At 42.5% G+C, this 21,146-nt stretch overlaps 1 protein-coding gene across 1 annotated transcript in view; it reads left to right on the plus strand.

The window, feature by feature from the left end:
- CNEP1R1 (CTD nuclear envelope phosphatase 1 regulatory subunit 1) overlaps positions 1 to 21,146 on the plus strand; it is a 41,446-nt gene that overhangs the window by 1,679 nt on the left and 18,621 nt on the right. Inside the window, exons 2-5 of the mRNA XM_077458339.1 lie at positions 6,811 to 6,882; positions 11,080 to 11,153; positions 12,929 to 13,038; positions 14,982 to 15,036. Coding sequence (XP_077314465.1) covers positions 6,811 to 6,882; positions 11,080 to 11,153; positions 12,929 to 13,038; positions 14,982 to 15,036 — 311 coding nt within the window. The remainder of the gene's footprint in view (positions 1 to 6,810; positions 6,883 to 11,079; positions 11,154 to 12,928; positions 13,039 to 14,981; positions 15,037 to 21,146) is intronic.

Below are 21,146 nucleotides of genomic sequence, written 5' to 3' on the forward strand. Positions count from 1 at the left end.
CTCCTCCTTTCTTCTCCAGCTCTCCCAGGATTGGCTGCTCCACACCTCAGCATGATTGGGCATGCTAAAGCCATGGGGTGTCTTTCCTGAGTTTTGACTGGATGTTACTCAAAACTCAGGAGTAGGAGAGTGTAGACTTGGATGGGGAGTGTTGTGACATCACAATTGCCCACCCACCAAGCTCTGGCAAAGAGACCCACCCATATATATATATATATATATATATATATATATATATATATATATATATATATATATATATATATATATATATATATATATATATATATTATAATTGTATTTTTATTTTTTTCGACCTAAGGGCCTAGCTGTACACCACAGGTGGGAGATTCAAGTAACAGGCTATAAACAGCAATGGACCCATTATGGGTTTATCAGGAGTCCAAAAGGTACAATGGTTAACTAAGTGTTTTGGGGAGATCAAAGACAGAAGAGAGAGAGAGAGAGAGAAAATAAAAAGGAGGATAAAGGGATATATACACAGTGGGGACGGAAAGTATTCAGACCCCCTTAAATTTTTCACTCTTTGTTATATTGCAGCCGTTTGTTAAAATCATTTAAGTTAATTTTTTTCCTCATTAATGTACACACAGCACCCGATATTGACAGAAAAACAGAATTGTTGACATTTTTGCAGATTTATTAAAAAAGAAAACCGAAATATCACATGGTCCTAAGTATTCAGACCCTTTGCTCAGTATTTAGCAGAAGCACCCTTTTGATCTAATTATATCCCTGAGTCTTTTTGGGAAAGATGCAACAAGTTTTTCACACCTGGATTTGGGGATTTCCTGCCATCCGTCCTTGCTAAAGTGGGTTTAAGTCAGGGCTCTGGCTAGGCCATTCAAGAACAGTCACGGAGTGTTGTGAAGCCAGTCCTTTGTAATTTTAGCTGTGTGCTTGGGTCATTATCTTGTTCTAAGGTAAGCCTTCGGCCCAGTCTGAGGTCCTGAGCAACTCTAAAAAAAACAACAGCATTTAGCTTGCACATGATTGGATGATAAATATCAGCAGAGCTTCCACTCATTTCAGATCGACCCCTTAGATTTCGAGCAACTGCACTTCCAAGTGCACTTGCAGTGCAAAGTGGATTTGCCTTTTGTAAACAACCCCAGTGCGTCAGACTGACACACCGCACCACCGATCTCCGCACTGCAACATGTTGCTAAAGGTGAACGTAGCCTTTAAAACGTTTGTTACCACAACACTTCATATTTCTGATCTGTGCCTACTGTACCATGTACTTGTATGAGAAAGTATCCTGTTCTCTTTGTAATGCTTCCTTTATGTGAAATCCCTGGTGATCCTGCCAGTCCCTTTTTGCTTCCCTATTAAAAACTGACCACACTAAATAGGAGAACATACCTGTGGTCTGTTCTCTAGCTATGCTGGGAACTCTGTGTATGCTCCTCCAACAATCAGACTTGTCCTGGCATTCACTGGCAAACTTAGTGTGCTGCTGCTTCCCCCCCCAGCTCTTATGCAGTTGAGAACAGAGGGAATGTGGTCACTTAGAAAAGAAAGACAAAACATTTTTGTATAGATATTATTATATATTATACATTATAAATATCTTTTTTATATATTAAACTGAATGGGTTGTTTTACAAGGTGATCGTTTTACATTCACTTGAATACCACTTTATTTAGCACATTCCTGCCCAGCCTGTAGCAAAATGGTGGGACTTTTGTCGATCCAGGTGCCGATCATATGATGTCCTCCCAGATCTTGCCTCACGCTGCGACACAATCTGTTGCCAGCTGCCGATGACTGATCAGTGTACCAGCTGACAGCCAGTACTATGTGACTGCTTTGACCAATCACAGCAGACCAATTGACAATTGTAAATGATAGATGGCTTCCTTTAACCAGTTGAGACCCGCGCTATAGCCGAATGACGGCTACAGCGCGGATCTCCTTTGCCGGGACTACGTCTATTGACGTCGTCCCGTGCACGAGCGGCCTGCGCGCCCCCCTCTGTGATCGGCGAGTCTATGAGACTCGCCTGATCACCGATCCGAGCAAGGGGTCGATCCCGACCCCTTATCGCGTGATCAGCTGTCAGCCAATGACAGCTGATCATGTGATATAACGGAGCCGGTAATCGGCTATTATTCCTCCTCGCGCTTTCAGCGCGAGGAGAAAAAAAAAAGAGCCGATCACCGGCGGCTGTGATCGGGACATTAGTCCCGATCACGGCCAGCCCTGCCAGTGCCCACCTGCCCCCGCCAGTGCCCACCTGCCCCCTCATCACTAAACATAATTAAAAAATAAGTGCCCCCTGTCAGTGCCACCCAGCAGTGCCCACAATCTGCCTCAACAAAGGTGCTGCACCCCAGTGCCCAGCAGTGCCGCCCATCAGTGCCCAGCAGTGCCACCTATCAGTGCCCATCAGTCCCATCTATCAGTGGTACCTATCAGTGCCACCCATCCGTGCCATCTTATCTGTGCCATCTTATCTGTGCCCATCGGTGCTGCCTTATCTGTGCCTATTAGTGCCGCCTTAACTATGCCTATCAGTGCCCACCAGTGCAGCCTATCAGTGCCGCCTCATCAGCGCACTTCAATGAAGGAGAAAAATTACCTGTTTGCAAAATTTGGGTACAGTGTTGTATGCCCGCGCAATTGTCATTCAAAGTGCATCAGCGCTGAAAGCTGAAAATTGGTCTGGGACTGAGGGGGGTTTAAGTGCCCAGTAAGCAAGTGGTTAATGCCGTCCATTGTGTTGCTAACTGTGATTGGTCACAGTGATCACATGGTACAGAAAGGGCCAATCACAGCCCATCTGTACCATGTGATTAGCTGTAGCCAAGTTAATCACAACAAAACACACTGAGTCCCGGTTTACACTTGATGCAGAAACCAATGCAATTTCTGTGTGGGTCCCTGCACCGCATCTCGCAGGCAGTTCACACAGCTCTGCAAACCGCTGCAGATGTCTGTGTAAAGTTAATGAAACTCCCAAATCGGACTGTGAAATCTGACAGGAATAGGATTGAATGGGTGAGAGCTTCCAATGCGATCCGATTCCAGTGCAAACCAAAAAAGGGTCCTGCGCCATTCTGGTGCGAATGCGATGCAAATTCAGCCATACACTTTTTGTATGGCTGAATTCGCATTGCACAGACATCGCATGGGATGTGCACAGCAATGCGGTGCGAATCACATGCAATATCTGCCATCGTACTAGTGTGAACCCAGCTTGAATGAAACAGTTTGATTCAATACAAATTTGTTGATTATACCAGTAAGAAAAACTGAAAAAAATAATTACAATTAATTTTACATCCTGTCACCAGTCAGTGTGCCCGATCACTGCCACACCCATTATATAAAAACTCTGTACTGCACTGGTGACCGGATGTGTGTGTGTGTGTGTGTATGTATATATGTGTGTATATATATATATATATATATATATATATATATATATATATTTCTCTCTTTTCTTCCTTTTCCAAAAATTCACAACTTCAAAAAACTCACCGTGCCTTTTCCTAACTACCACAGACTGTCTACTTTCCAAAAAGTGTATTTGTACTGTCCTGGCATTTTCAGGCCTCAGGAAATTAGATGGGCAGTCAGTACATCAGAAATTGATTGTCAGATACTTTACAACATTTATCAAGAAGGATTACCGTATATACTCGAGTATAGGCCGACCCGAATATAAGCCGAGGCCCCCAATTTACCCCCAAAAAAACTGGCAAACTTATTGACTCGTGTATAAGCCGAGGGTGAGACATGCCTGTCCATCCCTGTGTGTGTGTCCGTCCATCCCTGTGTGTCCGTCCATCCCTGTGTGTCCGTCCATCCATCCCTGTGTGTGTGTGTCCATCCATCCATCCATCCCTGTGTGTGTGTGTGTCCATCCATCCATCCATCCCTGTGTGTGTGTGTGTCCATCCATCCATCCATCCCTGTGTGTGTGTCCATCCATCCATCCATCCCTGTGTGTGTGTGTGTCCATCCATCCATCCATCCCTGTGTGTGTGTGTCTCCATCCATCCATCCCTGTGTGTGTGTGTGTGTCTCCATCCATCCATCCATCCCTGTGTGTGTGTGTGTGTGTGTGTGTCTCCATCCATCCATCCGTGTGTGTGTGTGTGTGTGTGTGTGTGTGTGTGTGTCCAGCCTACCTGTGTCCCGAGCATCCGTCCCGTGCCGTGCCTTGCCTCCGTCCCGTGTCGTGCCTTGCCTCCGTCCCGTGCCGTGCCGTGCCTTGCCTTGCCTTGCCTCCGTCCCGTGCCTTGCCAGGATCGCCGCTCTTCTTCGGCGCCTCGGCGGCCATTGTAAAATTCAAAAGCCGCGCCTCCGCCTTCGCCTGTGATAGGCGGAACACTGAATTTCCCAGCAGCCTGTGTTCCGCCTATCACGGACATCGTCTCATCCTCGTCCGTAGTACGAGGATGAGACGATGTCCGTGATAGGCGGAACACAGGCTGCTGGGAAATTCAGTGTTCCGCCTATCACAGGCGAAGGCGGAGCCGGAGGCGCGGCTTTTGAATTATAGAATGGCCGCTGTCTGTCTGCTCGACACGCTGATCGAGCAGGCAGACAGCGATGACTCGAGTATAAGCCGAGGGGGGCACTTTCAGCCTCAAAAAAGAGGCTGAAAATCTCGGCTTATACTCGAGTATATACGGTATTTCTTTGCAAAATTTTATAACAGAAACCAAGAAAAACTTGTTTTTCTCTAAGAGCCTTCCAGGACAGCCCATGAGACCTGGGGCTGTTCGTACCATAAACGTGGAAACACACAGGTCCCAGGACATAGCGGGGACCATTTAGGACGCGCAGCGTGACTTGTGCCTGTGCAGTAGGGAACCGGAAAGTGAAGCCGTAGAGCTTCACTTCCTGATTCCCTCACCAAGAATGGCGGCAGCCACCGAGAGCCGAGCGATTGATCGGCTAAGGCTGGACTCCAGGAAAGGTAAGTGTCAATTTATTAAGTCAGCAGCTGCTGTATTTGTAGCTGCTGGCTTTTAATAAATATATATATATTTTTTTTTTTTTTTTTTAGGTGCACTCCCGCTTTAAAGATGACCCAGTTGTCTCCTGTCAGAAAATTCTGACTTCTGTTAGAAATGAGCTTACGTCTATGTTTAGCTTATTTAAAACTGACAAGATTCAAGTCCCCCTCAGAGGGTCCATCGCCAGTTAGGACTTAAGGCGCTCCTACCGCTCCACAGCAAAGTGTGGAGAGTCAAGACTCTGAGGCTTGGTGGGAGCAGTCAGGTGACACGAGTAGGGACTTGGTGGGAGCAGTCAGGTGACACGAGTAGGGACTTGGTGGGAGCAGTCAGGTGACACGAGTAGGGACTTGGTGGGAGCAGTCAGGTGACACGAGTAGGGACTTGGTGGGAGCAGTCAGGTGACACGAGTAGGCTGTAAGCTCTGAGCTCATTCAGCCTTTCTGAATGTAATCTATGGAAAGTGAGACATCCACCCCTCCCCCCACATAACACATTCTGGTGATCAAAAGGAATGTTGCAACTGTGATCAGGTGCCCGGCTATGACTAGACACAGCTCCCCTAAATCCCCTAAATCAAATCACTTGTCCGTGTGTCTTGTGTGTCTTATCCTGGCCGTCTGGTGAGTTTGCTGCACCATGCATTTCCTTCTTTCACACTGATCTGTGGATCACACCCCATGATGAGAAACATCCAGCCAATTCTGGGAGAGCTGGAAAAGAAAGAGGGGAGGGGGGTGTGAATTGTGAAGTGCATGAGATATGTATATCACCTGTGGCTCACAGCAAGGGGGAGAAACTGTCCATTTTTATCTCACTGAAAAAAGATAAGATGATTGCTCAGAGCTGGATTAACTCTTTGTGGCAAGACTGGACACAGCAGACATGAAATCCTATACTGTATAAGGTTCAAGCCTTAATTAAATGTTTTTTTTTTCGGGTTTACATCCACTTTAACTAAAGTGCATTTTGTAGGAAGTTCTGGGCATAGATCTGCTGTGTAGCAGGACTATAAGGATTTTTTCCAGATAAAACAAACTTAGAGGGCTTTCACACCGAGCCGCCCCAGGCTATTTTAGCGGCACTTTACCGTTGTTTTAGCGGTGCTATTGGGCCGCTAGCAGGGTGGCTTTAACCCCCCCCCCGCTAGCGGCTGAAAAGGGGTTAAATCCCGCCGTGGCGTTTCACAAGTGGTATCGCAGAGCTGCCCCATTGATTTCAATGGGCAGTAGAGGTGAAGCTGCTGGACTTTGATGCCCTGCCAGCGCACTGCTCCAGTGTCAAAGCCCTCTGAGCTGCTTTTTTCATGCGCTATACAGGCGCTATTTTTAGCACTGTAGCGCCTGAAAAACGCTGGCAGTGTGAACTTTGGATTCAGCGGGGCCGCGGCCCAGGACATCACGTCCTCTTCTTTGACGAGCACCTCCGTTGTCTTCTGGGACCTGAGTGTGTCCCAGAAGACAAGATGGCTGTTCACAAAGCAATGCGGAACTCGCGCATGCGCAGTCGGAAACCCTTAGTTGGAATGGCAGCGCCTGCACCTGATCCAATGGACAGATCAGGGAGCCTGTGATGTCGGCCCCCTGAGGTTGGACAGGTAAGTGTCCTTATTAAAAGTCAGCAGCTACAGTGTTTGAAGCTGCTGACTTTAAAAAAATAAAATAAAAATTTTGCGACTGGAACACCGCTTTAAACAGACTTAAAATTTAACAAACAACCATTTTTTTTTTTTCATTTGTTTTTAACCATTTGTGTAACATAACAGATTGTATGCTTCCCTGTTTAAGTGCTTACTATAATATTTCTTTTTTTTAGATCTGAAAGCTTTTGAGAGAAGACTTACTGAATATGTTTCATGTTTACAGCCAGCAACTGGACGTTGGAGAAGTAAGCTGCTTTATTTTCAATGTTTATTTTTAATCACTTGTCTACAGGGGCAAATATTTAAAAAAAAAAAGTTCCCCACACATTAAAATCTGCATAATTTGCTAGAAATTACTTTAAACCCCCAAACAATCATATCTTTTCTGTAAGCAGAGACCTTAGAGAATAAAATAGTGGCAGTTGCAAATTTTATATATTGCACAATATTTGCACAACTATTTATTAAACACATATTTTCAGATCAGACTTTTGCTGACACACCCCCTCTGCACAGCCATTCACTGGGAAATTCAGTGTGCTGTGGTTTCTCCTCCCCAGCTCCCTGTTTATTAGCTGCATAAGGAGCTTAGAGGGTATGTGATAATTTTATAAAACAGGAGTAAATATATATATCTATCGTGTGTCTATGTATAATATATATTGTGTATAGAGCTTTGAAAAAGTATTTGCAACCCTTGAAATTTTCCATATTTTGCCATGTTGCAACCAAAAACGTGAATGTATTTTATTGGGATTTTATCTGATAGACCAAAACAAAGTGGCACATAATTGTGAAGTGGAAGAAAAATGATAAATGGTTTTCAAATTTGTTTATTAATAAATATCTGAAAAGTGGCCTGCATTTGTATTCATCCCCTTTACTCTGATGCCGCAAACTAAAATCTAGCGGAACGAATTGCCTTCAGAAGTCATCCAATCAGTAAATATAGTCCACCTGTGTGTAATTTAATCTCAGTATAAATAGAGCTGTTCTGTGAAGCCCTCAGTTTTTTTAGAGAACTTTAGCGAACAAACAGCATCATGAAGGCCAAGGAACACACTAGACAGGTCAGGGATAAAGTTGTGGAACAGTTTAAAGCAGGCTTGGGTTATAAAAAATATACCAAGCTTTGAACATTTCACGGAGCACTGTTTAATCCATTATCTGAAAATGGAAAGAGTATGGCACAGTGGAAAATCTATCAACATGGCCATTCCCCGAAACTGACAGGCCGGGCAAGGAGAGCATTAATCAGAGAAGCAGCGAAGCGTCCCATGGTAACTCTGGAGGAGCTGCAGAGATCCACAGCTCAGGTGGGAGAATCTGTCCACAGCACAACTATAATGGCACATACACACGACTGGACTTTCCGTCAGAATAAACTCTGGCTGTCTTTCTGACTGAGTTTCCGACCAAATGGACTTGTCTACACACGATCACACTAAAGTCTGTTCATTTCGAATGTGATGACGTACGACGGGACTAGAAAAGGAAGTTCAATAGTCAGTAGCCAATAGCTGCCATTGCGTCTTATTTGGTCCATCGGACTAGCATACAGATGAACGGTTTTCCCGATAGGAATTGATTCCTTCAGAAAGTTTAAAAACATGTTCTATTTCTAGGTCCGTCAGACTTTTTTGAAAAAAGAAAAAAGTCGGCTGAAGCCCACACACGATCGGAATATCCGATGAAATCTTTTCTGCTGGAAAGTCCGGTCGTGTGTACGTGGCATTAGTCATGCACTCCACAAATCTGGCCTTTATGGAAGAATAGCAAGAAAAAAGCCATAAAAAGTCACTTTGGTAGCTTACGAGAAGCCATGTGGGGGACACAAACATATGGAAGAAGGTGCTCTGGTCAGATAAGACCAAAGTTGAACTTTCTGGCCTAATGGCAAAACGCTATATGTGGAGGAAAACTTAAGCCCCGTACACACGAGCGGACTTTTCAACATCCAAAGTCTGACGGAATGATTCCGTCAGACTTTTCGATCGTGTGTGGGCTGCAACGGACTTTTGTTTCGCAAAAGTCTGACAGACTTTAGAAAATGGAACATGCTTCAAATTTTTCCGACGGAACTCCGCCGGACCCAGTTCCTACCGAAAAATTTGCTCGTGTGTATGCTATTCTGACGGACTAAAACCGGCGCTAGGGCAGCTATTGGCTACTGGCTATGAACTTCCTTATTCGAGTCCAGTCGTACGTCATCACGTTCGAATCCGTCGGAGTTTAGTGTGATTGTGTGTGGCCAAGTCCGCTCATTCGAAAAGTCCGTCAGACCTCTGTCGGAACTCCGGCAGAACTCCTTCGGAAGTCTGTCGGACATAAGTCTGGTCGTGTGTACGCGGCATAACACTGCACATCTCCATTTTCACTGCACAGTATAGACTGTGTTTGGACAAGAGTTGCCGTGGTGTTCCTATTGGATAGTTGCCCCTCCAATCTGGCCGATACCTACGAGGCTGTTAAGAGACACCATCGGAGATCCTGGGTCCCGTATCCATCCGGGAGAGCCACTAATCTGGATATCCAGGCTTTCATGATTCGGTGTCGCTGACATCGGAGTCCATTTGTTCTGGTAAGAGTGTTTAATCTTATCCACCTTAAGGATTCACCATCTTTGACGTTTCATATTACACCTTTTTACGTTGAAAGATCATCACTTCATTGTTGGGGGGTACAAATGCATGCCACACTTTGCAGATATTTATTGGTAATTGTATTGTGGCGATATCTACGATCGGTTTGCTCCTATCTCAGGAAAATTCCCCAATTGATTGTTGTGGTGGGGTGTAGGCCAGGGGTAGGTATTCTTTTATGAATTCACTCTTTTCTTCTCTACAAATTGGTGTTTGATATTTAGGGGGGGGGGGGCGCCCAGCTGCATCACACTTCCAGCTCTATTTTTACAGTTCTGTTATTTTTTCTTGTTACATTTATAGTTAATCTTGTCGAAACCTCTTGGTGTTGAATACTGGCTCCCCTGAAGAAGCCTTTGTAAAGGCGAAACATGTTGGGATATTCTCGAACCAGCCAATATAACTTCGACCAAGTAGAATGATTAGACATGAATTTTAATGTATAAATTAATCAATGTGGTCTGTGTGTCATTTTGATTTATCTTTTTTATTAATTGCATTAAATAAACAAAAAACATTTTTTTTTCTTTTTAATATTTGGTAAATTTCATTTCTTTTTTTCTTACCCTATAATTGCTGATACAATTTCTAAAACGATACTCATCCCCTTTTGTTAGCTTAAATTGCTAGGCACCGTAATAATTCCTCTCTCTCTACCTCCATTCTTCCAATATAAATGTACTATTGACATAAACACCACAGGCTGACCTAAATGGACTGGTGTGTTTTTTTTTGTTTTTGTTTTTTTTTGTTTTGTTTTTTACTAAAATATATAAATATAACATATTCCCAATGTTCTCACCTGCATAAGAGCTGGGGGAAGGGGAAGCAACAGTACACAGAGCTTCCCAGTGAAAGACTATGCAGGGGATGCATGTCAGGAAAAGACTGATCATTGGAGGAGCGAAGGTTGTGCTTCCAGCACAGCTAGAGAACTGACCACAGTGTGTTCTCCTGCTTCGTATGGTTCGTTTTTAATAGAAAAGCAGAGGGACTGGCGGGAACACCAGGGATTTCACACAAAGGAATCAATTCAAAGAGAACAGAATACTTTTCCATGCAAGTAGATGGTACAGCAGAGACATATCAGGAATGTGAGATGTTGGGGTAACAAACACTTTAAGCTTGAGCTGTTAAAAAGGTATGATAGCCAACTTCCAAAACTTGGCAATAGTGATTTTTGCAGATACCAATATAAAGGTCACGAGTTGCCTCTGATTCTTTGAGGCTGTCTCCCACTTGCATCCTAGAAAAGCATGTCTCAGAGATTTAGTGAGGACATCTTGGTTAAGGGGATAAATAAGGCCATACGCTCTAATCAAAAAACTCCTCACCTTAGGACACTGCCACCATTTATGATATGCCACCCCTTCTCAACCACAGCCCCATAAACACGATAAACACCCCAGGACATAGGTAGCCAATCTGGCCAGTACCATATACCATCTCAATAACACTTTATATTTTGCCTCAATAATGGAGGTATTAACGAGAGACCTCAAAGCTTCCTGAGCTCAAGAGTTTCCTGGAGATCCTACTCCCATTTCTTTTGGTTTTAGGGTTTTTGTTTGTATTTAGATGCTGTAGTTTGACAAGGGAAGGGCATTGCACCAGTAGTTTTTGATGCATACTAATGTTATGTTGGTCTATATACTATTCTCTTAACAACAGATATATTTTAAAGTTCATCTACTGCCTATCGAGATGGCATAGACATCTCAGATCTGTACTGTTTTATGTCTGTTTCTGGAATGGAAGTTTTGTTATGGATAACTTTAAACTTTTTTTCCCCCTTTTTAGTGATTCTTATTGTGGTTTCCGTTTGTACTGCAACCGGCGCATGGAATTGGTTAATAGATCCAGAAACACAGAAGGTATTGCTGTTTTCTTTTAAAATGCTATTTGTATTTTTTCTACTGGATCTTCACTTGTGTTCCTAAAAATCAGTAGCTACAAACAGGTACTTACCAGGCCATGGAATCCAGACGCTGTCTTCGTGGAAGCTGGTTCTTCACCAGGCTTTGGACCCCCGGTGAGGCAATTTTCAATGTAAGAGCCAGCTGTAACTTCCTGATGTCTCACAGCCTGCAGCGCATGTGCGAGATCGTGTGGTGCTTTGAGACTGTTCCTGTAACCTTCTGTGATGTGTCCCAGGAGGCTGAAGGCTCAGGCGAGGGAGGGCTAAACTGATGTCATCCTCGCCTAGGCCAGAATTGAGGAAGTGGAAGCAGGTACTTAACAAAAAATCTAAAATGTGTAATCTTAATCTTTGGGAATCTTATGTTAATGCAAATTTTGCTAAAGCTTTTGTGGCCATAGTTCTCATGTGGGTCACAGGAATTCACTTATTTTTGCACTACTATGACCCAAAATCAGTCAACAGTGGGCTAAAGCCCACTGACGGCTGACTTCACCTAGCCAATCCAAGGTCTGCAGGCAGAGCTGGTTCAACCTCTCAGTGAACCGCTGAGAGCCTGAGCCAGCTGCTCCCATACCCTCCACAGTTCCCTGTTTAATTCAACACAATATTGAATACCAAGATTCTACTCTTCAGTTCTTACAGACCAGAAAGTGTTTTCTTATGCCCCATACACACAGTAGGACATTCCGACCACAAAATCTGTCAGAATTTTTCCGACCAGATTTTGGCCGAAACTTGTGTTGCATACACACGGTCGCACAAAATCTGATCGTTCGTAACGAGGTGACGTACAAAATGTACAATGGGTCTACGTAGAGTCCAGTAGCCAATAGCTTTCGTCTCCAAATTTTTTCTGAGCATGTGTGGCACTTTGTGCGTCAGAATTCTCTACACATGGTTGGAAAAAGTCTGATCCGAAAATTTTAGATCCAGCTCTCAAACTTTTTCCGTCGGAAATTCCAACGGAAAAAGTCCGATAGAGCCTACACAAGATCAGACCACATAATCCGATCGGACTTTTTCCGTTGGAATTTCCAACCGTGTGTATGGGGCATTAGAGCTTTTGTCCAACACTGTACTTTAGTGCAAACAGACATGAGAGCTTCCCCTGCTAACCTTTAGACTTCGGATATTTTAGGAAATGTATTGGAGAACAACATGCCTAATCTCCTATATCAGTCACCCAAACCCCCAATGCATATATACAAAATATACAGTACCTTGACATTAGGTTAAGATGTCTTGTTAAAGCATGTGGGTAGCTTGATACGACTGCACATCCTGACTTTGCCAATAGCTTCATACCAATTGTTTGAACCATATATGGTTTTACAGGTGAAAATGTTTTTATTTCAATATACCAAATATGATTTTAAATGTCCCTTATTTTTACTATATGGGAGGATTTTTATTTATTTTTTGTGTATTTTAATATAAATTTCTTTATCTTTTTTTCCCCACTAGAATTGATATGTTTTCTCTAACTCCTGTCTCTACCTACCTGGCCTAGATTGTTGGCAGTAGTGTATTCAGAAAGCTTATTCATAGAAATGCACCCCTGGGCAAACCACTATATAATCATCCTAAATAATCGGTATAGGAGGAAAAATTTCATTGGCTGGAATGTAGTCAAATTTTAGCATTCTGATACATTTTTAAAAGCATTATCCATAACTTTATTTGTAATCTTTCTTCTGTACTTATACTGCTGTATCCTTTGTTTAACAGGTGTCATTCTTCACATCGCTGTGGAACCACCCCTTCTTTACAATTAGCTGCATAACTTTAATAGGACTCTTTTTTGCTGGGATCCACAAAAGAGTTGTGGCGCCATCAATGTATCCTTTTATTATTCTGTTTGCCACTGCCATTAAACAATTTTGCTTGGCAAACTGCTATTGCAAATAATGAAGGTAAATTACATTCACTAGCATTATTAAAGGATAACTAAACCCAAACTGAAGTTTTCCCATCTTAGATGTGGTGGATGCATTAGTTTACATTTTACAGGCTAAGAACATATTCAGCAAGTACAGAAGATACCGGTTAATCTTGCCAGAAATGCAGTGTCCATTTCTATGTCCAGTGAGCTAAGCAGACAGAAAAAATATTATTTTTCTTAAAAATACTTGTCTCATTATGCTCTCCATGTAATAAAAACCAGCAAAGACTGACCTGTTTGAAGTCTGCTGTGGGTGGCAGCCATGGCTCCCTCCATGGATACAGTGGAGAAGTGAGCGTAGCTATCCATGGACAGGAAATGTGTTATTCACAGCATTACTGAGTGATATAAAGAGGAGAAGCCTGCAAAAAATTTGCAACCTCATTTGAGAAATGCCAGGTTGCAATATATTTCTTTGGGGGGGGGGGGGGGGCGGGGGTAGATATACTTCAAATTACAGTGACAGAGGCATGTGTATAGTGATAATTTTGTGAAACGGCAGCAAAATATGCTGTAAGTAATTATTTGACTTGATTTATTTTTTTCCTTTTAAATATTGTAAGTAAGCATGTGCTGCAACATTCAAAGTGCTCCCAGGGCTGTGCAAAGCATTTTTAGGCTCCCTTTTACTACATGGAATAAAAATATTGAAGCAAAACTTTCAAGCACAGGTGATTTAGCATTGTAACAAGGTTACATCCCTCTCAATATAGTTAAGGATGGTCTCTCCTCTCCTGGTAGGTCATTAGGAAATTTTATCCATGTGCAGTAAAGCTGAGCCACTGCCTCTTTGTTTTTAAGCTATCGATTATTGACCTATGCTAGAAGTAGCCAGGCACTCAACTTATCAGCAGTTCACTAACCTCATTCAGTGCTGCCTCTGCGTTAAAGTGTATGTACACCTAACTAAACTTTTCTTGCTCCCTTTTGTCTTATTAAGTAGACCATTGAAAGCGTTAAGTTACATCTGTTTGATAGTTTTGAGAAAAAATTACTGTTGGTCCTACCAGAAATTAAGTGCTGTCCTGTGCATTCTGTAGTTCCCTCTCAAGCAATGTTGTCGTCCTTCCCAGTTCACCACTGTTCTCTACAAAACATGAAAAGAAGGGGAGGTATTCTGTGGGGCTCACACTACCTGTGCTAGGGTGACAATGTTGCTCACCCTTAGGTACAGTTCAGTGAGTAAGCATTGTCACCCCAGGAAACTAATTGTGCTACTGGCTGGATTTTCTCAGGTTGAAGGGTCATGTGAAATAAGTCCATCACACTGTTCTTTTTTTTTTTTTTTTTTTTCCCCAAAAAATCCAGCTATGGTAAGCTATGTAAATAGATTTTTTTTTTTTTACCATGAGAAAAGGTTGGGTTGTGTATGGTCATTATCTAATGATAAGGACAAAAAACAAATCTCAATGGCCATCTAAATTTCTTCACTCACACCCTGCCTACATTTAATGCACCCGCGGAAAAATGAAAAACACTGCAAAATCAGTTTTTGCCGTATTTCGTGTTTTCCCGTGGCTGGCGGTCAAACCATTTTTATCCTGAACGCAATTCTTCCTTGTTCAGGAGAGGCAGGTTGAAGCTCGCCTAACTGCGGCAGCTCCTGAACTCTGCTAAAAGCCTATGTGTACATTGACACAGGTTTTTATGGAGTTGAGTTTAACAGCTTTGGCAAAACAATTGCCACAAGCTGACGTTTAGAAGCTGCTAGTGTACATGAAGCCTAAGATTCATATAAGTCGCAGTCTAGGCTTTGAGAGATACCAAAATGCCGTATTGCAAAGTTTTTTTTTATTTTTTTATTTACATTTCAATTTTGTTCTTAACCTAGTGGTTCAGAATAGCAGCAAGATGTCGTACTGTGCTAGCAGAATATAACATGTCATGTGATGATGTAAGTATTACATGCTCTGCCTATGATTTTAGTTAGTGGTATTTTATTTACCCTTTAACCACTTACCTACAGGGCACTTTCACCCCCTTCCTGCCCAGACCAATTTTCAGCTTTGAGCGCTCTCACACTTTGAATGACAATTACTCAGTCATGCAACATTGTACCCCAATGAAATTTGCGTCCTCTTTTTTTTTTCAAACAAATAGGGCTTTCTTTTGGTGGTATTTAATCACTAGTGGGGTTTTTTTTTTTTTTGTGCTATAAATAAAGACTGAAAATTTGGTGAAAAAATGCCTTTATTTGTTTCTGTCATAAAATTTTGCAAATTAGTAATATTTCTTCATAAATTTTGGACAAAATTTATACGGCTACAAATCTTCGGTAAAAATAATCCAATTTAGTGTATATTTTTTGGTTTTTGTGGAAGTTGGAGTCTACAAGCTATGGTGCCAATCACTGAAAATTGATCACACCTGGTGTACTGAAGACCTATCTCATTTCTTGAGACACTAACATGCCAGGAAAGTAGACACCCCAACGTGTAATCTATGATGCATAATGAGTCTTTTGAACAGTTCATTTTTTTTTTTTTTTTTTTTTTTTTTTTTTTCCCCCATGTTTTTGGAAAACGTGGGGAAAATTAACAAAAAAAAAAAACAACTTTATTTTTTTCCACAAAGTTGTCAATTTTTAATCTATTTACAACACATAGCATGTACATAGAAAAAATGACACCCCAAAATACATTCTGCTTCTCCTCCCGAGTATGGTGCTACCACATGTGAGACTTTTACACAGCCTGGCCAGATACAGAGGCCCACCATTGAAGTAGCACCTTCAGGCGTTCTACAAGCATAAATTACACATCTCATTTCTCAACCACCTATTCTACTTTTGAAGGCCCTGGAGCACCAGGACAATGGAAACGCCCACAAAATGAACCCATTTTGGAAAGCAAGCACCCCAATGTATAATCTGAGGCATAATGAGTCTTTTGAATGGTTCATTTTTTTTTTTTCCAGAAGTTTTTGGAAAATGTGGGGAAAAAATTAAAAAAATGCATTTTAATACATACAGAGGACAACCATTGAAGTAGCACCTTCAGGCATTCTACAAGCATAAATTACACATCTAATTTCCTGACAACCTATCATTTTTGAAGGCCTTTATATTTCTAACACATAACCTTTACATACCAAAGATTGCACTCCAAAATAAATTCTATTGAGAAAAGGGTAAAAAAGAAAGCATTACCTGCAGTTTTAGTAGTATCCCTAGAGGAGAGAATTGGTCCAGGCAGCATGTAGGAATGTGCTTAGCAACAACAATAGTAATTATCCAGGCAGCAGTGAAACCTGGAGACAAAAAAAAAAAAAAAGTTTTCTCCGTGCGGAAAAACATTTCTGGAGACCCTCACATGTGAGACCCCTGTGTACTACAGTAGCAGGGCAACAGATCAGTCCAAGCGGTAGGCAAAAGCAGGGTCATTTCATGTGGAAGGCAGTGGCATGATTATTTGAGGAAGCATGGGAAATGGTCAGCACAGATGGTGGAAATGGTTAAGAATTATGGGCTAATTTTAGGGATGTGTGATATAGTCTGAAGCATTTACCAATGCAAAGGCCAGGTTCGGAGGGACACTTGGGACAATGGTAGCTGGTATCTCTTCGAAATCCCCTTTTTTTTTTTTTTTTGGCTGCATACTCAACATCTTTTGTGGCGTCTTCGGCCTGCTTCAGATGGTGTAATGTTATTTGGGAAGTGGCGTTCATGAAGTCGGCTAACAGCATCAGTGCGAAGGATTTCTGGGGGGGGGGGTCTTTGAGGGTAGATGAGGGACGTGACAACTTCTTCGATGAATTTTAGGAAGTGGACAGAAACGGGACCTCCTTATTGATAAATAGGGCTGAAGCATTTGGTCGTTGAAATCCACCCCCCCCCCCATCTTCTTTTTGGAGGTTCCACAGGCCAGGGTTTCTACGAGGTATAGGTGTTTGAAAAGGGGCAGACTGGTGTAAAAGTTATCCAGGTATATGTGGTAACCTTTGTTCAGCAGTGGGTATGCCAGTTCCCATACAATTTTACCAGTTGTGCCCATTTAGTCCAGGCACTCAGGGGGCTGGAGCTGGGAATCTCTTACCTCGTAAGATATCGCGTGACTCTTTCGCAAAGCTCATAAAATTTCACTCCGTATTTGGCCCTTTTGATAGGAATGTATTGCTTTATTCCTAGCCAGCCTAAAAAAAGGGACTCCTCTACACATACAGTGGTGTGAAAAAGTGTTTGCCCCCTTCCTCATTTCCTGTTCCTTTGCCTGTTTGTCACACTTAAGTGTTTCGGAACATCAAACCAATTTAAACAATAGTCAAGGACAACACAAGTAAACACAAAATGCAATTTGTAAATGAAGGTGTTTATTATTAAAGGTGAAAAAAAATCCAAACCACCATGGCCCTGTGTGAAAAAGTGATTGCCCCCCTTGTTAAAACATACTATAACTGTGGTTGTCCACACCTGAGTTCAATTTCTCTAGCCACACCCAGGCCTGATTATTGCCACACCTGTTCACAATCAAGGCATCACTTAAATAGGAGCTGCTTGACACAGTAAGGTCCACCAAAAGATCCTTAAAAGCTACACATCATGCCGAGACCCAAAGAAATTCAGGAACAATTGAGAAAGAAAGTAATTGAGATCTATCAGTCTGGAAAGGGTTATAAAGCCATTTCCAAAGCTTTGGGAATCCAGCGAACCACAGTGAGAGCCATTATCCACAAATGGCGAAGACATGGAACAGTGGTGAACCTTCCCAGGAGTGGCCGGCCGCCCAAAATTACCCCAAGAGCGCAGCGACGACTCATCCAAGAGGTCACAAAAGACCCCACAACAACGTCCAAGGAACTGCAGGCCTCACTTGCCTCAGTTAAGGTCAGCGTTCATGCCTCCACCATCAGGAAAAGACTGGGCAAAAATGGCCTGCATGGCAGAGTTCCAAGGAGAAAACCACTGCTGAGCAAAAAGAACATCAAAGCTCGTCTCAATTTCTCCAAAACACATCTTGATGATCCCCAAGACTTTTGGGACAACATTCTGTGGACCGATGAGACAAAAGTGGAACTCTTTGGAAGGTGTGTGTCCAAGTATATCTGGTGTAGAAGGAACACTGCATTTCAGAAAAAGAACATTATACCAACAGTAAAATATGGTGGTGGTAGTGTGATGGTCTGGGGCTGTTTTGCTGCTTCAGGACCTGGAAGACTTGCCGTGATAAAAGGAACTATGAATTCTGCTGTCTACCAAGAGATCCTGAAGGAGAATGTCCGACCATCTGTTCGTGTACTCAAGCTGAAACGAACTTGGGTTCTGCAGCAGGACAATGATCCTAAACACACCAGCAAGTCCACCACCGAATGGCTGAAGAAAAACAAAATGAAGACTTTGGAGTGGCCTAGCCAAAGTCCTGACCTGAATCCTATTGAGATGTTGTGGTATGACCTTAAAAAGGCCGTTCATGCTCGAAAACCCTCTAATGTAACTGAATTAGGACAATTCTGCAAAGATGAGTGGGCCAAAATTCCTCCAGGACGCTGTAAAAGCCTCATTGCACGTTATCGCAAACGCTTGGTTGCAGTTGTTGCTGCTAAGGGTGGCCCAACCAGTTATTAGGTTTAGGGGGCAATCACTTTTTCACACAGGGCCATGATGGTTTGGATTTTTTTTTCACCTTTAATAATAAACACCTTCATTTACAAATTGCATTTTGTGTTTACTTGTGTTGTCCTTGACTATTGTTTAAATTGGTTTGATGTTCCGAAACACTTAAGTGTGACAAACATGCAAAGGAACAGGAAATGAGGAAGGGGGCAAACACTTTCACACCACTGTATATGCTGATTGCAGTTCTGCAAATCGTTGGGAAAAGAAATTGAGTGGGTGAAGTTTATATAATATATCGTAATTTGGATGATTGCGGGGAGGGTACTGGGTGTTGTCACTGAAATTAAGAAAACGCATTATTATCTCGTATCGGGACCTGGACATTACAGAAGAATAAATGGGCATGTGGTGGATGGGGTTGGTGGACCAATAGGCATGTCCTTTATTTTATTTTTTAACCCCCATGTTTATTGGTGAGACCCATAAACACTTTGAACTCCTCCAGAGTCAAATCCTTTCACTAAAAAAGGATGGGCATATGATGATTTGGGGTTGTTGGCAATATGCTGCTGAGCATATAAATTGGTCTGGTCCACGATGAGTTGCAGTAAAGTGTTGGGCAAAAATAAATAAAAACAAAAACAATCAATTTCAGTAAAAGTTTGAGTATTTGGCCTGCACACCTGGCTGTGCTGTGAAAGGGGGAATTCTTGCTGATACTGAGTGGGAAGGCAGCCATGTTGGATTGGCAAGACCAGCTGGAAGATGTGTAGTGGCCCTGGTTCTTGGGGGACATGGCACGCCAGTGCTGGTAGTTGGGGGATTTGAAGTTCCTGTGCTGACATTTGGGCGTGATGCTGCGGCAGTGCTGGTACTGGGCCTGGGAATTTCTTGTGGTCTTTTGCTGGCCGCAGCGCTGGTACTGGGCCTGCAAATTTGATCCTGGGGTATATTGCTGGTGGCTGCCTGGTTAAGACCAGAGTTTCCAGAGCGCCATGCCCTTTTAGGAGGGATCCATTCTTCCTGTGATTTGTCGATCCACTACCATTGATTGTGAATCAAATTCAGCATTTGAACCAATCGGAATTGGCATTTGAATCTGAGGAGCACTCCCCGCTGCTCTCATCAGTCACTGAGAGGATCTTGAACGCCTCCTCACTTGTAATAGAATATTTTGGACGGTTTTTTCTGATGGGCTGCGCGATGGGTGACAGTCACTGATGGGCACTGATGGGTGACTGGTGCACTTTGTGGGCACTGATGGGTGACTGGTGAACTTTGTGGGCACTGATGGGTGACTGGTGCACTTTGTGGGCACTGATGGGTGACTGGTGCACTTTTATAAGCACTGATGTAATAGGCGGACTTCTTCTTCCTTTCATCTTTCTTCTTCGCCTCTCACCATGCCTCTTAGCAAATACTTTGGGGCAGGGCTCAAAATTTTAAGTCCTGAGCTACTAGCCAGGCCTCAAGAGTTGCTCGCCACCAGTTGCCCCACCCCTAAACATGCCCTCATTAATTATCTCATGAAATTACACTTAAATGTTTTATGCAAAATGAAAAAATAAATATTAACAACTTTATCCGTGCCCAACAATGCAGCTGTGTCCACCAATGGCACCTACCTGTGCAGGGGAATAGAGAGGAGAGCTGCTGCCCAGATGATCAAAGCGCGGGGGAACATAACCGCTTTCATTTCAATAGCTGTGTATTCCCCGCTGCACGCCATCAGATACAACCCTCCGCCTTGTCCAGGGAAAAAGGCTCCCCCCCCCCCAGGCAGCCCTTCTTTGCCAGCCATCAAAATCCACTCGCAAAATGCGAGCAGGCGAGTGGAATTTTTGAGGGCTGCCTTGAACCCCCAAACATTAGATTAAAATGGTGAGTGTTGACATTATTTTTTCACAAAGTATTTGCACAGCGATTTTTTTTTTTTTTTTTTTTTTTTTTTTTTTTTTTATTATTATTATTATTATTATTATTATTATTATTATTATTATTATTTATTTATTTTTATTTTTCTCTCGAACGCAATTTTTTTGGGGGAAAAACACTTCTTTACTTCTCTCCTTCTTCTTTTTTTTTTTTTTTTTTTGTTTGTTTTTTTTTACTGCACAAAAACGCACTATAATGCCCAAATGTTTGGTGAAATATAAAAGATCTTATGCCGAGTACATAGATGCCAAACATGACATGCTTTTAAAATTGTGGATTAAAAGATAGGTTCCTCAGGTTGGGACTTTTAACGGGCCACAAACAGTTTTGTAGAGTAAGTATTTATTACACATTGATGCCAATCACAACATAGAAACGGGAATAAAAGCAACAAACACGTATATTGGAAACAGAAATTAAAACCAGTAGGGCTGAAGCCAATTAGTTGACCTGCATACAGAGTGCATTATTTGTTTACATATCAGTGCAGCACACCGTCCATACATGTCAGTAAGTGC

The sequence above is a fragment of the Lithobates pipiens genome, unplaced genomic scaffold (genome assembly GCF_037356315.1).
Source record: "Lithobates pipiens isolate NorthernLeopardFrog02 unplaced genomic scaffold, aLitPip1_a1.2 Scaffold_10, whole genome shotgun sequence".
Classification (NCBI taxonomy): domain Eukaryota; kingdom Metazoa; phylum Chordata; class Amphibia; order Anura; family Ranidae; genus Lithobates; species Lithobates pipiens.